The sequence below is a fragment of the Zingiber officinale genome, chromosome 5B, assembly GCF_018446385.1.
Source record: "Zingiber officinale cultivar Zhangliang chromosome 5B, Zo_v1.1, whole genome shotgun sequence".
Classification (NCBI taxonomy): domain Eukaryota; kingdom Viridiplantae; phylum Streptophyta; class Magnoliopsida; order Zingiberales; family Zingiberaceae; genus Zingiber; species Zingiber officinale.
The window spans coordinates 55,980,787-55,997,639 of record NC_055995.1 but is presented as its reverse complement, the minus strand read 5'-3'; the positions used below and the strand labels follow the sequence as shown (position 1 = coordinate 55,997,639).

The 16,853-nt window shown below is 40.8% G+C and overlaps 1 protein-coding gene across 1 annotated transcript; it reads right to left on the bottom strand.

The window, feature by feature from the left end:
* Positions 1-3,924: 3,924 nt before the first annotated feature.
* On the bottom strand, positions 3,925-5,149 carry LOC121984411 (polygalacturonase inhibitor-like). The gene has a single exon (XM_042537330.1). It carries the CDS (start codon positions 5,079-5,081, stop codon positions 4,041-4,043), a length of 1,041 nt encoding a protein of 346 aa, XP_042393264.1. The 5' UTR covers positions 5,082-5,149; the 3' UTR covers positions 3,925-4,040.
* Between the last annotated feature and the right edge of the window lie 11,704 nt (positions 5,150-16,853).

Sequence of the window (16,853 nt, the reverse complement as noted above, 5' to 3'; positions counted from 1 at the left end):
CGAGAGGTCTCGGGTTCGATTCCCGTTTAAATCATTTTACTTTTCTAATAATTTTTGCTACTTCCGCTACTCGGAAAATTCCGAAAAAATATCTAATAATTCCAGAAAAATCATAGAATATTTCTAAAAATAATTTGAGAATTTTCGGGCGTTACAAAGGGTGTCCTAGTCATCTCTCCGTCAACTCGAGTAAAAACTCATTCGGCGTACGTCTGACTCAGATTTCGAACAAGATTAATAACATTTAACATTGTGAGTATTAACAATGATTTCTTCCATCCATTTCAGCCTTGTGAGTGGAAACCCATGTAATTTAAAAAGTTTTCAAAAAAAAACGAAGGCTTTCCCAATTGATTCAATTGAAGGCCTTTTCCTTGAGTCACCAATTTAACATTTGCTTTGTTTTTCATAAAAGAAAACTGGAATTTACTAATAGTAGATCAGACTATCACAGATCGTAATCTAATTGTCAATATTTTGGAAATCAACTTGATAAAGAGTTGTCGACCATTACTTGTAGTTGATTTCCTAAAGATTAATGTGATGTAGGCTGATTCTATCTGAGATTTGAAAGGATAAGCGCTAGTTTTGATGAATGATGATGATCTTCGATGAAGACGAATTCCAATGATATGGAGAAATTCCTCTGCACTCCTATGCACAATGAGACGAGTCAACAAAGCGTTAGCAACCTAAGACCGGGGTGGGGATCCCTGGCTAGGCCCTCCGACACTTAAGTAAGTCCTTCTCAAAGATGGAAGAAGAAGAAGAATAGAAACTGAAGTGAAAAATAGAGTTATGATGCTAGAACTTGCGTACCTTACCAACGGAGAAGATCCCCCTTTTTATACCACTTCACGTGACCTCCGTAGTTGTGAGGTGGTCCCCAGTTTATTATAGTTTGTTAGGAGATGAAGTCATCTTCTATATTTCGTGCAATAATCCTGTAAGGAATCTTTTTTTACTCCAAATATACTCATTTTGTCGTTTATAACACGTCATCATAATTAAAGAAGCTTCCAGAAGATATTTCCCACCAAATATTCTGTTCAGCAAGTTTCGCCCGATCATTTGAGCTGACCGTATATATTGTTAAGGATGACCCCTGTTGAATATTTCTCTTGGCCGGTCATTCAGGCTGGCCGCATATGCTGTTCAGAATACCTTTTGTGAAATATGTTTCAGTTGGTCGTTCAAGTCGGTCATATATACTGTTAAGAATACCTATTGCTGAATATATCTCGGCCGATCATTCAAATCGATCGTATATACTGTTAAGAATACTTCCTGTTAAATATATCTTGGTCGGTCGTTCAAGTCGGCCGTATATGCTGTTAAGAATACCTTCTGTTGATCCTTTCTTTAGGCTCGGGCGAGCTTTGCCCGATCGAGCATGCACGAGCGCGAGGGCGCTCACTCGACCTACGGTCGACCGGTATGATACTGAGAATATTATATAAGGCTAAATGTCTTTATGATCGGGCGGGCTTTGCCCGGTCGAGCATGTACGAGCGCAAGGGCGCTCACTCTGCCTGCGGTCGGCCGGTACGATACTGAGAATATTATATAAGGCTATATGCCTTTATGCTCGGGCGGGCTTTGCCCGATCGAGCATGTACGAGCGCGGAGGCACTCACTCGGCCTGCGGTCGGCCGGTACGATACTGAGAATATTATATAAGGCTATATGCCTTTATGATCGGGCGGACTTTGCCCGATCGAGCATGTACTAGCGCGGGGGCACTCACTAGACATGCGGTCGGTCGGTATGATACTGAGAATATTATATAAGGCTAAATGCCTTTATGCTCGGGCGGTCTTTGCCCGATCGAGCATGTACGTGTGTTGGGATGCTCACTTGTCCTGCGGTCGACCGATACTATACTGAGAATATTATATAAAGCTAAATTCTGTTATGCTCGGGCAGGCTTTGCCCGATCGAGCATGTATGAGCGCAGGGCGCTTACTCAGCCTGCAGTCGGCCGGTTCGATAATGAGAATATTATATAAGGCTAGATGCCTTTGTGTTCGGGAGGACTTTTCCCGGTCGAGCATTAGCGAGCGCGGGGGCTTTCACTCGGCCTGCGGTCGGTTGGTACGATACTGAGAATATTAAATAAGGCTAGATGCCTTTATGCTCGACCGTCTTTACCCGGTCGAGTATGTACGAGCGTGGGGGCACTCACTCGGCCTACGGTCAGCCGGTACGATACTGAGAATATTATATAAGACTAAATATTTTATGCTTGGTCGGGTTTCGCCCGTTCGAGCATACGTGGACATAGAGACTATCATTCAGCTTTTTTCGACCGAAGATTATACCTCTCCTATCTTTCTGGATTTAAATTCCTCCTTCACTTACTCGATCCATCTAACATAACATGTATCATGGGTGATCCCATCCGGAAGCTGAGTCGGAAGAAGGCGGGCCTTGTTATGCGAAAAATTGACGGAGAGTCGTTGAAGTACCGAATCTACCTGGTACCCCCCTGAAGCGGTTCACACAGGTGGCTGACGGCTAGAGATGATCAAAACGACGACGCTGTTACCCTGCGCACACTCAGACGGATTCACCAGTCGTTAGAGACTAGAAACCAGGGAAAAAGTCCTCGGGTCAGGCCCTCCGACGCTCAAGTCAGGTACTTTTCCCTAGAAATCACAGAGAAAGGACGAAAAGTAGAGACTAGTGAGAAATGACGAGTGAGCGTACCTGCATAAGGGACAAGGCATCCCTTTTTATACTGGAACGGAAGTTTCTGGGTCTGACGGGTGTCAGGGAATGTCGGTTGTCAGGCTTTGTCTGGCAATGATTGACACGTGGCCTTTCTTGATAGGCTGGCGGCAAAACCGAAGGTGTATTGAGCCCCTATTGTTGGCATATTCCCTAACACTTTGATTATTCTCTCTGACAAGCAGTTACGATTCCTTGGCTGATTTGTCCTGTAGTGTCTGACCGATGAGCTTGCATTCCGAGATCTGGGCTCGCCCTGCTTTTATATACTATTACCCTTGCCTTGTATGTCCCGATCTGTGTTAAGCTTGTATCCAGATCTGCCTTTGTCATCTGCTATCTCTGGTCTGTACATCTAGATCTGCACCCGGGGTCTGTATCCAGACCTCTAATCCTTGGCTTGGATGTCCCGACCTACACTCTGACTCTATAAGCAAACCTCTGATCCTTGGCTTGGATGTCCCGACCTGCCCGCTGGGTCTGTAAGCTGACCTCTGATCCTTGGCTTGGATGTCCCGACCTGCACGTTGGGTCTGTGCCAGACCTCTGATCCTTGGCTCGGATGTCCCGACCTGCACGTTGGGTCTGTAAGCAGACCTTTAATCTCTGCCCTTAGCTGTACCCGTGTCGCGGGCCCGTTTATTACTTACTGTTAGGACTGGTCTTATAATCCCCTCCTTTGACCACTCTATCCGCTGAGACTTTGATTTTTACCACGTAAGCTGGACTTTTGACCTCCCTGCTGTCCATGTCAACCAGACTGCTGACCGGCCACGGCGACCTGACTTTTCTGACCTCCACATCAGCTTGACTGCTGACTGGCTACGGAGGCTTGACTTTTGACCCTCCTGGCCTCCATGTCAGCTTGACTGCTGACTAACCACGGAGGCTTGACTTTTGATCCACTTATGACCTTGACTCATGACATTCATCATCCGATCGACCCCACAAAATATGCACCGTATCAATAGGCATTTGTTGAATTTTGAGATCCCTTTGTAAAAACTTACGTAGCTTTGAGGTATCTGGCTTGATGAGTTCCCAATTAGCACGTAGTAATTCTACGTTGGTTTCATCCACACCCTCTCAAGTCGGGAATACTAAACACTTGCGGTATATATATAGAACAAAAATTTTAGTTTTAGCCTTGTTAATTAGTTCCTAAATCATAATCCATTAAAGGGACAAGATAAATAAATTAACATATAATTTTTAGCTTTATATATAATAGCACAGTACAGCTAGACCATGTCATTATCTCAGGATCATCTCCATCCAACACAAACATGGTCCCAAGTCAATACATATCCTTATCCCCACCTTGACCAATCTCCATCCCTTCCCTTGTTGCAGGGCGGCAACGGGGCGCTGCACAAGCACTTGTTGTGAAGGTAGCAGTATTGGTCGAAGCGATCCAACCTCCCGCCGGTGGGAATTTCCCCGCACAGCCTATTGTAGCTCACGTTAAACAGCTGGAGGTTCTCCACCTCGGCGATCTGCTTCGGTATGCTGCCGTAGATCTTGTTGTGGTTCAAGTCCAGCGCGATCAACTCCGCCTCTGGGAACTCCACCTTCCCGAGGTCGAACTCGAAAACGTTCCTGGAGAGGTCGATCTGCTGCGTCCCCTTCCCCCGTCCGAACAGAAAGGAGGCGTCCCCCGTGAATCGGTTACGCGACAGGTCCACCTGCAAGAACTCCACCGCGCCGTACGACGGCGGGACCTCGCCGGAGAGTCCGTTGTGGGAGAGGCGCAGGTAGGCCCCGGAGGTGTTGGAGAAGATCCCTGGCGGGAGCGGACCAGTGAGTTTGTTGCGGCTGAGATCGATGGAGTTGAGGCTGGCAGGGGCGTGAGCGAGGGCTGAGGGGATGGGGCCGGAGAGATTGTTGAAGGAGAGGTCGAGGCCGGTGAGTGAGGGGAGGCTGGCAAGGAAGTTGGGGACTGGGCCGGATACGTTGGTCCAGCTGATGTCGAGAAAACGGAGTTTGGAAAGGCGGCCAATGGCTGGGGGGATGGGGCCGACCAAGTTAGGGAGGTGGTGGAACATGAGGGAGGTGAGGAAGGGGAGGTCTCCGACGGCGTCGGGGATAGTGCCTGGGAAGTCGTCCCGGAAGAGGCTGAGGCCGACGACGCGGCCGCGGTCGTCACAATCGACGTCGTACCAGGTGCAGCAGGCAGAGCCGTTTGTCCAGGAGGCGAAGTGGTAGGCGTTGTTAAAGGCGGCTTTGATGGCCACCAGCGCCCGCTTGTCGTCCTTGTTGCACAGCCCCGCCGACGCCGGCACGGAGAAGCAGAAGAGCAAGAAGGAGACGTAGAGGAGAATGAGGCAGGATGAGAGTAGAGTAGTATCCATGGTGACACGGACACTAAGATCGGTATTTCGTCCACCCTCACGTTCTGCTTTATTTTGGCATGCTTTTGTTTTTTAGTATTCAGCTTTTTCGAATGGATTCCATTTTACTGGTTGGCTTACAGCTGTCATTGAATTGAATAAATGGAGCAAATTTGAGGAGAATAAATTCCAATCGTCGATTGAAAACAATCAAGAGCGGAGGTCATCAGGATAAAAGATGTCTTTTTACATTGCAAAAACTCTATGAGCATATACACATTAATACGTAAATATGAAATATGAAATATGTATTACCCAAAATCATCAAAGTGTTCTTGCAATCCTGTGCATAGTCCATGAGAGCATCCACAATAGCTTAGAATATTTTTTTTTAAGTATTTGTGGATTCTATTTTTACATCATCTTTTAAATATTTTACTATTCAAATGTCTCAATTTTCATAATGAAATATTCCAACAATTTTAGATGAGTCCACCGTATTCAATTAAAAAAAAATCAAAAAGTAGTGGCCGCTCATTTTTTGTGGGCCCCACATGAGGAAATCATCGGACACACATTTGTACTTGGTGATTTCCATTAATCCCTCAAATATCCCCCATAATGGGGGATATTTGAGAGAGAGGATATTTGAAGAAATATGTCCTCCAAATATCCCCCATTGGAGATGTCCTAATACAAAACATCTTCAGGACTTGATCATCTCATCTCTTAGTACTATTGTCTTCTATTTCAAGTATCCCTATGTACCAATAATTTTATCTTGTCTAACATTCCTATGTGGTATGTATAGGCGACTCATTGCATGGGAGGCGCCTCCCATGCAGGGAAGCATTTACATGCGTCATGCACGGATATCACATAAGTCGTGCTTGATAGAATGGCGATTGATATGGCGATGGGAGAGGTCTACCTAATACGGGGTCAATTATCAGAATGGAGGTCAAAATCAAGGTAATCAACGATCAAGTACCAGAGGGTCGAACGGAGGATAATAGCAATGGTCAGTCAGGCAGTCAGGGCTCAATCGACCGGAGATATGTTCGAGCAAACCACCCGTCCAGTTCGGGATGACACAGAAGACATCCGACGCTCGATACGATATAACAGGACGTCGAGGGAGTCTGGATAGTTGGGGAGAACATGTTACTACACAATTACCGTACAAAAGAACCACCTGAGCTCGTCAGAACGAAGGGGTCTCAGCTGAGCGACTACCTCACTCGGTCAAGCAGTAGGACATGACCGTGGACGGAACGGAGTCTCGGGCGAGCAGGTGATAGTGCCACTAACACGAGGCATGGTCGATAGGCGGATCGTACAACGGAGGAAGCTTCTACTATCTTGTTAGGGATATGCATGCCTTGTTAAGATATGATGTCAGAGGTACTTTCTTGACAGATCCTTTCATAGGACATATTAGAGAGCGTTCTCATGCCTTGGGAAGTGTGTAGCTCGCCCACCAGGACTTTATATAAAGGGGGTTCATCATCGGTAGAGATACGCATTATTCTTGAGTTCTACTGTTGCTACTGTTACTCTATTTTTCTCCACATTCCATTGACTGATTTGAGCGTCGGAGGGCCAACGTCGATGATCCCTTCCCTGACCCGGTACTGACGTTATTTGTTTTACAAAGCGGAGCGAAGTCTACGTCCGGTCAGTGAAGCCGCTATCTCCTAACTTTTCAACTTCACGTTTTCGGACAGGATAAGTGATTATCTTATAGGCGGACGAAAAAGACGAGAATTGAGTAGACCAAAAAAATTAATTATTGTCCTTTAAATTTTTTCAGAAAAATAAATATTATTGAGCAATAGTGAATTGATTCCTCAATCAGTAATAAATATATTTATATAAACTCTCCCCTATTTCTCAAACAAAAGAAAAAAAATCATATATATAAACTATAATTTTTATCTTATAAAGGAAAAAAACGAAATTGTAAAAGAAAAGAAAAAACTTATTGAACACTCTAATGCTGATTGGAGACTTATTAACGCAAATGCCATTGGAGCCATTTGATCCATCAGAATGTATTGTTCCACCAGAGGTGCCACATCCTGTAACCAGAAGGTATCGACTACAGAAGTATTTAGAACACCATGTTCCTCGATCAGAGAGCTGCATGTAGAAATCTCTCCTACACTATTAGTCAGGTAATGATCATCAGGGAGTTTCTCAAAACTTGATGCTATAAAATTTACATTTTCAGTACAGATGGGTTGGCAGATCAACTGGACCATGCTTGAAAAAGACTTGGCATCATGGCCACAAGTAACATTCTCGTTTAAAGAGGAATGAGTGCTGTTAAACTTTCAACTCCAAGCCAGAACCCATCTTATCCTTTTCTTTTTGGGTGGCCTCAATTGCCAATGAACCATCTCTCAATGAGCCAAGAGCAATACTAACCTCTGAAGAAATAACTTCAGCACCACAAATGTTGATCCCTGGATTACCATGCATGATTTTTGCTTCCTTAGTAGAGGTAACTAAAGAAACAGTCATATTATCCAAGGAATACATCTTTTCAACCAAATTATCAGAATTAGCAAAAGAGTGGGCGTTCTCATGATCAACAACCAAACAATTACCTATATCAGGTTAAACCTGATGCTTGTTTAAGAGAGCCATACTGTAGAATGTCCAAGCTCTCGCCAAGTTATGAAGGGCATCTGTTTTCCGTCCTCCGGTTCTTGTTGATGAATCGAATACATGACAATGATCTCTGTTTATTTTCTAAAGCATGATTCACATAAATATGAAACTAAAAAAAAAAAAAAAAAAACTCATAGTGCTCGGCTCGGAGAATAACTCCTGGAAGAAGTCACCATGTCCCTACGACAATCACCACAAAGAAGAAGATGCTATTCCGGAGAAGATCACCTTATAGGAACTTTCTCCTTTCTCCACATACCAGATCCCCTCGATGATGACGGACGAACCAAGTTCTACTTTCTTCTTACCTTCTCTTAGCCTTTTATAATTTGGATGTTGGTACCAATTATGTTCGTGCAATAACAAGACTGTTATTGCCTTACAACGCATGCCTTAGTAGTAACTTCATGAAGGTGTTTCCGCCGAGCGTCGTTTAATGCACAGTAATGCTAACAATCTAGACGACCATGCCAACTGCAACGGAGCAAATGCAGAAATTACCAATGGCTGTAAGAACCTTTGGAAAGTGCCCAACTTGGTTTGTGCTATCAACTAGATGGGCTACCTTGCCAAAGAAGGTGTGAACTCTAGTGGCTATGACAATAGCCTCAATCTCTCTTTAATTGCAGGTTGAACTAGAGAGATTCTTCAGTTAAGGCAGATTGATCAAACTTCTAAGGATTTTCTTCAAGAAGTCGATCATCTGTAGGAACAATATCTCCCAACTTGATACTAATAATATCAGCTGACACCAGAATAGCAGCATCCTGCTTACTCCAACGACCCTCTGTAAGAACTGTAAGTACCCCATGATAGTTTTGATATGATCAACCAAGTTAAGTTAGGTCCTGTGTGTATTTGATCCTTGTGTCTAAGTGTGTAGGAGCTTAGGAATACAAGAACTCGAGCGGAAGATGCAGCTAGCAAGAAGGATGACACGGGAAGGGAGTCGGCGAGCTTGGTGTATCCGAATGACGAGATGCCGCGGAAGAGTACACCTACAAACGAGAAGGACGTGCACGGCAGTCCGAGGGACGAGAAGTTGGGGAGGAAGACTCCTCGAGAAGAAGACCAGAGTTGGGTCCGGGTGAGCCCAATTCTGGATGGACAAAATCACCCAGGTGATCTGAGCAGCAGAAGAGCAAACGGAGAGCTATGGAGTAGCTGGAGGCGCCTCAATTGATGGTAGAGGAGCCCTCGCGTCTTTCTGGTGGAAGGCGCCTTCAACCCTTTGAAGGCGCCTTTGATTGAGTAAACAGTAACCATTAGCGAAGATAAAATTTTATCTTCGCAAGAATAACACTTGCCACGCTAGAGGTGCCTTCTAGTCTATTGAAGGCGTCTTCAACCCTCAGATAAAATTTTTCAAGAGCTATAAAATGACCCCTGGATTTAGGAAATAAATAACTTATGTATTAATTTTTTTAGTCATTCATGAGCTGTCAACGTGTGTAAAAGGCTTCTCGGCCTTCAACGAAGGAGATCTTTTAGTGCTTTTCAACGCCTTGGATTAACAATCACCTAGGTTGTAAGCAAGTAAAACTCCGGCCTTTTACCTACTCTTTTTAAGTTGCTTTTTATTATTGTTATTTTTATTGTGCTACTAATCAAAAGAATGAGAAGGGGTTTTTAGGTAATTCACCCCCTCTTACCGACTCCGTTGCACCAACAATTGGTATCAGAGTCAGAATGCCTTAAAAGGACTAATCGCCGACTGAAGCATCAAGACGATGGCTGGACCAAGCATCAAGACGATGGTTGGACAAAGAATCTTTCCACAAAAGTTCGAGAGAGAATTCGCGACATGGAAGAAACGCATGGAGGTATTCCTTAAAACATACTTTGAATTGATTTTAATTATTAAATATGGTTTTGCAGCTCCTGAAGACCCACAAGGAAATGAAAAAGAAGAATACTAATGGACTAAGAAGGAGCAAGCAGAATTCATAGCAAATGGATGAGCTGAATTCCATCTGCTGAGCGTGCTACCTCCACAAGAAGTCAATAGAATCGGCACCTACAAATCAGCAAAGGAACTTTAGGAGAAGTTCTTGGAGCTACACGGAAGTACATCCGAAGCTAAGCTCATAAAATGAGATCTGCTCTGGAATCAACTAACTAACCTCCAGATGAAAGAAGGAGAGTCAGTAGCACAATTGCACACCAAGCTGAAGGAGTTAATAACTGGAATTACAAATCTTAGAGAATAGGTAACAAACTAGAATTCGTTAAGGTATGCCTTAAATGCTTTGCCTAGGACACAAGACTGGACGTCTATAATAGACTCTTATTACATTTTAAAAGATCTAGAAGCAAGTACTTTAGAGAGTTTATTTTCTACTTTAGAACTTCACGAATCTAGATGTGCAGAATTGTAAAAGGAGCTCAATCAGAACATTGCCCTGAAGAAAAAAATAGATGATCAAGACTCTGAAGCATTCATCGATGAAGATGAAGCGACGTAAATGGTAAGAAAATTTAGTAAGTTCATAAAATCTAATAAATTTACTAAGTCGTCAGAGAAAAAGCACTTTCGGAGCAAAAGGAAAGTCCAATGCTACAACTGCCAAGGAGAAGGGCACACCAAAGACGACTGCCCCAATCTAAAGAAAAAGGAGAAGGACAAGGGTGAAAGACCAATAAGATCGAAGCACAAGAATCTGAAGGTCACATGGGATGAATCGTCGTCCTCTAGGTCCAATATTGAAGATTGAAGCTTATGCCAGATTAGCTCAAATGGCAGATCACCAAATAGAAGATGAAAGCAACTCAGAGATGAGCATCGATGAAGGGGGAAGATCATTAGAGGAATGCTACAATAAAGAGGGAGCATCAGAATATGAGGTAAGTGAGGTACGTGCACTATCTCCCAAATAATTTTTTGAATTTATCAAAATACTTTCTAAAAATATGTGCAAATTGAAAAAAAATATTGATTTTAAAAGACAATTAGCTAATGCATGTTGACTAGAATTGTTTGATAATTTAAAATTAGAAAACGAAAAATTCAATTTTTATCGTAATAGATAGGTTTTTCAAAATGACTTATTTCATTCCTTGTCATAAAATTGATGATGCATTGCATATAGTTGAATTGTTCTTTAAAGTGGTTATTAGGTTGCATGGCATGCCTAGGACCATTGTCTCAGATCAGGATGCAATGTTTTTGAGCTATTTTTGGAAGACTTTGTGGAGGAAATGAGGAACAAAATTGTTGTTCTCTACTACTTGTCACCCCCAAACTGATGGGTAAACTGAAGTGGTCAATCGAACTTTGTCCTTTTTACTCTACGTGATCATTAACAAGAATTTGAGAATATGGGAAGATTGTCTACCTCATGTTGAATTTGCTTACAATAGAAGCATACATTCTGTGACTCAATTTTTCCCATTTGAAATTGTTTATGGTTTCAATCCCTTGTCACCATTAGATTTGATTCCTTTGGTTGTAAGTGAGCATATAAACTTAGATGATAAGTAGAAGGCCGAATTCGTAAAGAAGATTCATACACAAGTACGACTGAATATTGAGAAAAGAACCCAGCAATACATGCAACAAGCTAACAAGGGACGCAAGAAAATTATGTTTGAACCAAGAGAATGGGTTTGGTTGCACCTCCAAAAGGAGCGATTTTCAAACAAACTTCGTTCTAAACTTCTACCTCTAGGGGATGACACGTTTCAAGTGTTGGAGCGCATCAATGATAATGTCTACAAACTTGAACTACCAGGTGAGTGTGTTGTACATTCTACTTTTAATGTTGCTGATTTGTCCCCATTTGATGTAGATGATGATTTGAGGACAAATCCTTTTCAAAAGGGGGAGAATGATGTATGCCCAAGGGCTGAAGCTACGCGAGATCATTTGTCACCTCCAGAAGGCCCAATTATAAGACTTCGGGCAAAGCGTTTCAAGGAATCGCTAAATGGACTAATCAAAGAACGTTGGGCTAACTATGAGCAAGAAGAGACCAAGATAGTCCCAACTACTAGTAATCCACATAATCAGGCATATCCATCCATGACTCAACCCCGCCTAACAGAAGAACTCTAATATACATGGTAACTTGTTCATGCATGAAGACTTAAGTATTTCATATTGCATACATGAGGCATGTGATATTGGGACTCTAATTATGCATTTATTTATTTATTTTGGATTTCTAGATAGCTTTCATGAGGCATGAGACAATGAGACTCTAATTATGCATCCATGCATTTTGTGCTCTTCCTTGTTCACTCCCATTTATATAAGGGAGGGACATCTTCATATGAAGTAACTTAGTTTTGGTGAGATTTGTGTGCTCTCTTTGTTCATGAAAGGACTTCTGAACTATCGAGTTTACTCTCGTAGCGTTCAACCCATCAAAACTTATCACTCTTGGTGTGACATTTCCTTTTCCTTCGTAGGCTTGGTTCGTGTCAGTTCTTGGTTACAGGTCAAGACTCACACTCTTGTCTTCTAGTTCTTGGGGTTCTATCTATCGTTGTCTCGAGTTCCATCACATTTGTTGGTGGAGTTCGTATCATCTGGTATTAGAGCTTCAGTTCAAAGGCAAGTGCTAAATCTATCTTTACTTACTATTCTTCAAAAAAAAAGTCTATTTTTCAAAAAAAAAAAGTCAGCAAAAAAAAAAAGAAAGAAAATTCAGCCAAAAAAAAACAAGAAAAAAAGGAAGTTGCTTGTGCAAATCGAAGTGATTATCTTCAACAATCCATTTCTTATTTCTCTTACTCTCAAACTTCTACTCTTTCATTTTTCTCATAAAATTCTGTCATCATAAGCTTCAGTGGTATATTCTGAATTGTTATGTTATATTTTGATTTGTTCTTGAGTTTGATTAAGAACTAAGAGATATGATCAATTGAGAGCCTACCACCTAAATGTGAGTTGAGTGTTTGTGAGGTTTTCTTTTATTTTTGTAGACATGTCCAACAACCAGGAGGATGGAGCAAATGAGGGGGCTAGGCAACTTCCAAACTTGAAATTGCAAGCATTGATGGGGGAAATGCAGTAGATGATGAGGGCTGAATTAAAATCTATCCAAAAGAGGTTGGATCGAGTGGAGGATGGGACACCAAGAAGACATCAACAAGACCATTCTACCCATTCTCAAGGGTTGATGTCGAAGAAGATGAAGAGCTGGTGGAAGACTTTTTATGTGCAAAACTACAATCGGGGTAGGATTAGATATTGAGGAGATATAAATGGACCTAGAAGAAATAATGATTTAGGAGGAATTAAGCTGAAAATTCCAACCTTCCAAGGGAGAAATGACCCAGAGCTTACTTGGAATGGGAAAATAAGATGGAAATGGTGTTTGACTTTTATGATTTTTTAGAACTTAAAAAGGTGAAGTTAGCTGTCATTGAATTCACTGATTATGCTATTGTTTGGTGGGATCAAGTGGTGATGACTCAGAGAAGGAATAGAGAGCAGTCCAGTTACAGGGCTAATGCTAAAAAGATGAAGGAAGCACTTAATGTGCTAATCGAAGATGTGAATGCCAAAGCTACCATTGAATAAGGTTTGACCAAGAGCAAGGCATCCGGCTTAGTCAACCTAATTCAAGCCTTAGATGAGCTGAATTAACATTTAAGTCTCATATCTATGTAGTATGGATATGTAGGCTCATATCTATTTGGTAGTCCTACAACAAAGTCCATGGAAATATCAACCAAAGGTTCACTAGGAATTGGTAAAGATCTAGATTTTGCTTGCCTACATGTAATACACTTTTCACAAAATTTGACTACATCTCGTTTCATGTGTGGCCAAAAGAAATGCTCTACTAACACTTCTAGAGTTTTTTTAAATCCAAAATATCCCATTAGTCCCCCACCATGAGATTCTTGGATTAATAATTCCCTCAATGAACAATTAGACACACACAACCTATTCACTCTAAAAAGAAACCCCACCTATCAAATTGCCATGGTCTAGCTAAAAGTAAATGACTTGCATGCATTGGTACTACATCACAAAGAACATCATCATGATACCTACCAATGGATAATGAAACCAACAGTTGCTTAGTGACCTTAACTTCGTCACAATCATTCAACCATTGTAGTTTATAAGGTCTAGGATGTTCAGTGGTTAGTAAGCATAATTTCTCAACCAAGATAGTACTAGCCACATTAGTGCAACTTCCCCCATCTATAATCATACTACATACCTTGTCTTTGATGTGACAATGGGTATGAAATATGTTGTCTCGTTGTTCTTCATCTTCTTCCTTCACTTGCACAATTAGAGCACACCTAGTGACAAAGGCTTCATCTTCAATGGCATACTCTTCTACATCACTTTCCATCAATTGTGGCAAGGCATTATCATCTTCGGACTCACTCTCAGTTTCAATATTACCATTTTCTTTCAAAAGCATACTTCTTTTGTTTGGTCATTGTGAAGTGATTTGTCCTCTTCCCAAATACTTAAAGCATTTAATATCTCTATTTCTTGAAGATTGGATAGGTTCTTTACTTTTAACCAATGGAGAATTAACATCTTTATTTTTCAAAAGCTCGGTCTTACTTTTTGATGTAATTTTATCATCTCTTTTGTTCCAACTAGATTTCCAAATGGCTGAATTAGAAATTTGACCATGCTTGATTGAATCCTTCCTTTTGAGTTGCCTTTCAACTTTCATGGGCATATGCACCATATCTTCTAGCTCCACATAATGTTGCAACTCCACTACATTTGCAATTTTTGAATTCAAACCTTGTAAAAATCTTGTCGTGATTGCTTCTCGGTCCTCCTCCACATTGGTTCGAATCATGGCAACCGCCATCTCTTTGTGGTATTCCTTCATGGTCTTGGATCCTTGGGTTAAACTTTGTAGCCATTGGTACAAATCTCGATAGTAATGTGATGGAATGAACCTCTTTCTCATAATCGATTTCATCTCTTCCCAAGTGCCAACTGGTCTCTCGTTGTTTCTTCTCCTGCTTAGAATAACTTCATCCCACCCAATAATAGCATAATCAATAAATTTAATAGCAGCAAGTCTTACCTTCTTCTCTTCGGAGTAGTGATGATAATCAAATACTAATTCTACTTTCTTTTCCCACTCCAAATATGCGTCTGGATCACTTTTTCCTTGAAAAGAAGGAATCTCCATTTTGATATTTCCCGAGTTTCTATCAATATATAATCACTCATCCTTCCCCTTCTACTACTACCAATTCTAATACCACCAGATCTGCCACTAGAAGTTCTATCATCAATGTCCTCAGAAATGTCATCATCATCATCATCATTGTTGTCTTCACGGTTATATTGCCTTGAACTTCATGTAGGAACTCTACCAACTTGGCTATTTTGTAATTCAGTAATTACAGCATCTTGTTTCTCTAATCTATCAAGGATTTGATTGAATCTGATTTCATGCGTTCCAAGTGTTGTCTCAAGGCACGTTGTTCAAGTGTTTCTCTAGGTCTTGCTTCTTCTCCACTTGTCGCCATTAATGGAATCTATTATCACTCAATCACTTAACTCGCTAATGTTAGCTCTTTAAAAGACTTAGAATTATGGTAATTCCTTGTAAATGATAGTTGACTGATTGAAAATCCTAAGGGTATTAGGATAAAAGAAAGGAATTGATAGAAGAATGCAAATTGTAGAACTGAAAACTTAAATTAAGTTCAGAAAGGAAATTTGCCAGAATTGAATCTAGACAAAACTTATGAGAATGCTGGACTAAAAGATAAAGATACTTGAAATAAGAACTGAAAAGAAATATGTCAGAACTTAATCTAGGTAGGTGTTAGAATTAAATCTAGGCAAAACTTTAAAGGAAATACGGAATTAGAAAGTGCAAGTATACTAGGTAAAACTTTAAAGAAAACGTGGAATTGGAAAGTGAAAATATAATAGGCAAAACTTTAAAGGAAATGCGGAATTGGAAAGTGCAAGTATAGAAATAGAAATTCTCTACACTCGCCTTTTTTTTGTTTCTTTTTTTTTTGGTTTTCTGAAAATATTTTTGTTTTTTTGGAATTTCGGCATTTTTTTGCCGAAAATATTTTTTTTTAATTTCAGCCTCTTTTTGTTGCCGAAAATAATTTGATATCAACAAGACGAATACAACTCACTAAGATTGAGATGATAATAATAAGTAGATAATGTTAAACAAATAGACAAAGATTCAAGTACAAAGAAAAAGGATAACCAAATCAAATTATAAAAACCAAGGGTCTGATATCAAATGATGTGAACCCAATGAGAAAGATATCTCAAGAACCTACAATGAATTGAAGATAGAAAGAATGAAGGTCTAAGACGATAAGATGGATGAAAAGAAACATCGATCCAATGCTTAGGAAAGCACAAACCTTGGTATAGAAGATGGAAGATGCCATAACCTTGGGATTGAGGTTGATAAATGATAAGTATTTGAATGCCACTAGGAGATGCCTTGATAAGTTCTAGTTTAATGAAGAACCAACAAGCGAGAGCCTCATTATGCTTTAGATTGAAAAATATATCAAAAATACATGTGTGGCCGTCACCCCTTCTATTTATAGCTATAGGGTAACCAAAAAACCCTAAAAGGCCAAAAGAAAGTTCATTTAGTAAAGGCCTATATAGACTACTTCACCATTTTAAATTTATGGCATTATTACAACCCAAATAAAGGTAGAAATTTAGTCCAAATTGAGCCTACATATCCATACTACATAGATATGAGACTTAAATACTAATTCAGCTCATCTAAGGCTTGAATTAGGTTGACTAAGCCGAATGACTTGCTCTTGGTCAAACCTTCTTCAATGGTAGCTTTGGGCTTCACATCTTCAATTAGCACATTAAGTGCTTCCTTCATCTTTTTAGCCTTAGCCCTTGTAATTGGGCCTCCATTGATGCATAATGGATCATCATTAATATCTAGAGTGGGTTGAGCATGATCCATATCATAAGCTTGTTGCGTAACTTGTTGTTCTCCTTCTTTTACTCCATCATTCTGGTATCGAGCTTAGGATGATATCTCAAGAACCCACAATGAATTGAAGACAGAAAGAAGGAAGATCTAAGACGATAAGATGGATGAAAAGAAATGTCGACCCAATGCTTAGGAAAGCACGAACCTTGGTGTATGATGTGAATCCAAA

What these genes read in the sequence shown, in the direction of transcription:
- LOC121984411 (XM_042537330.1), bottom strand. Translation starts at nt 5,081, where the DNA reads ATGGATACTACTCTACTCTCATCCTGCCTCATTCTCCTCTACGTCTCC.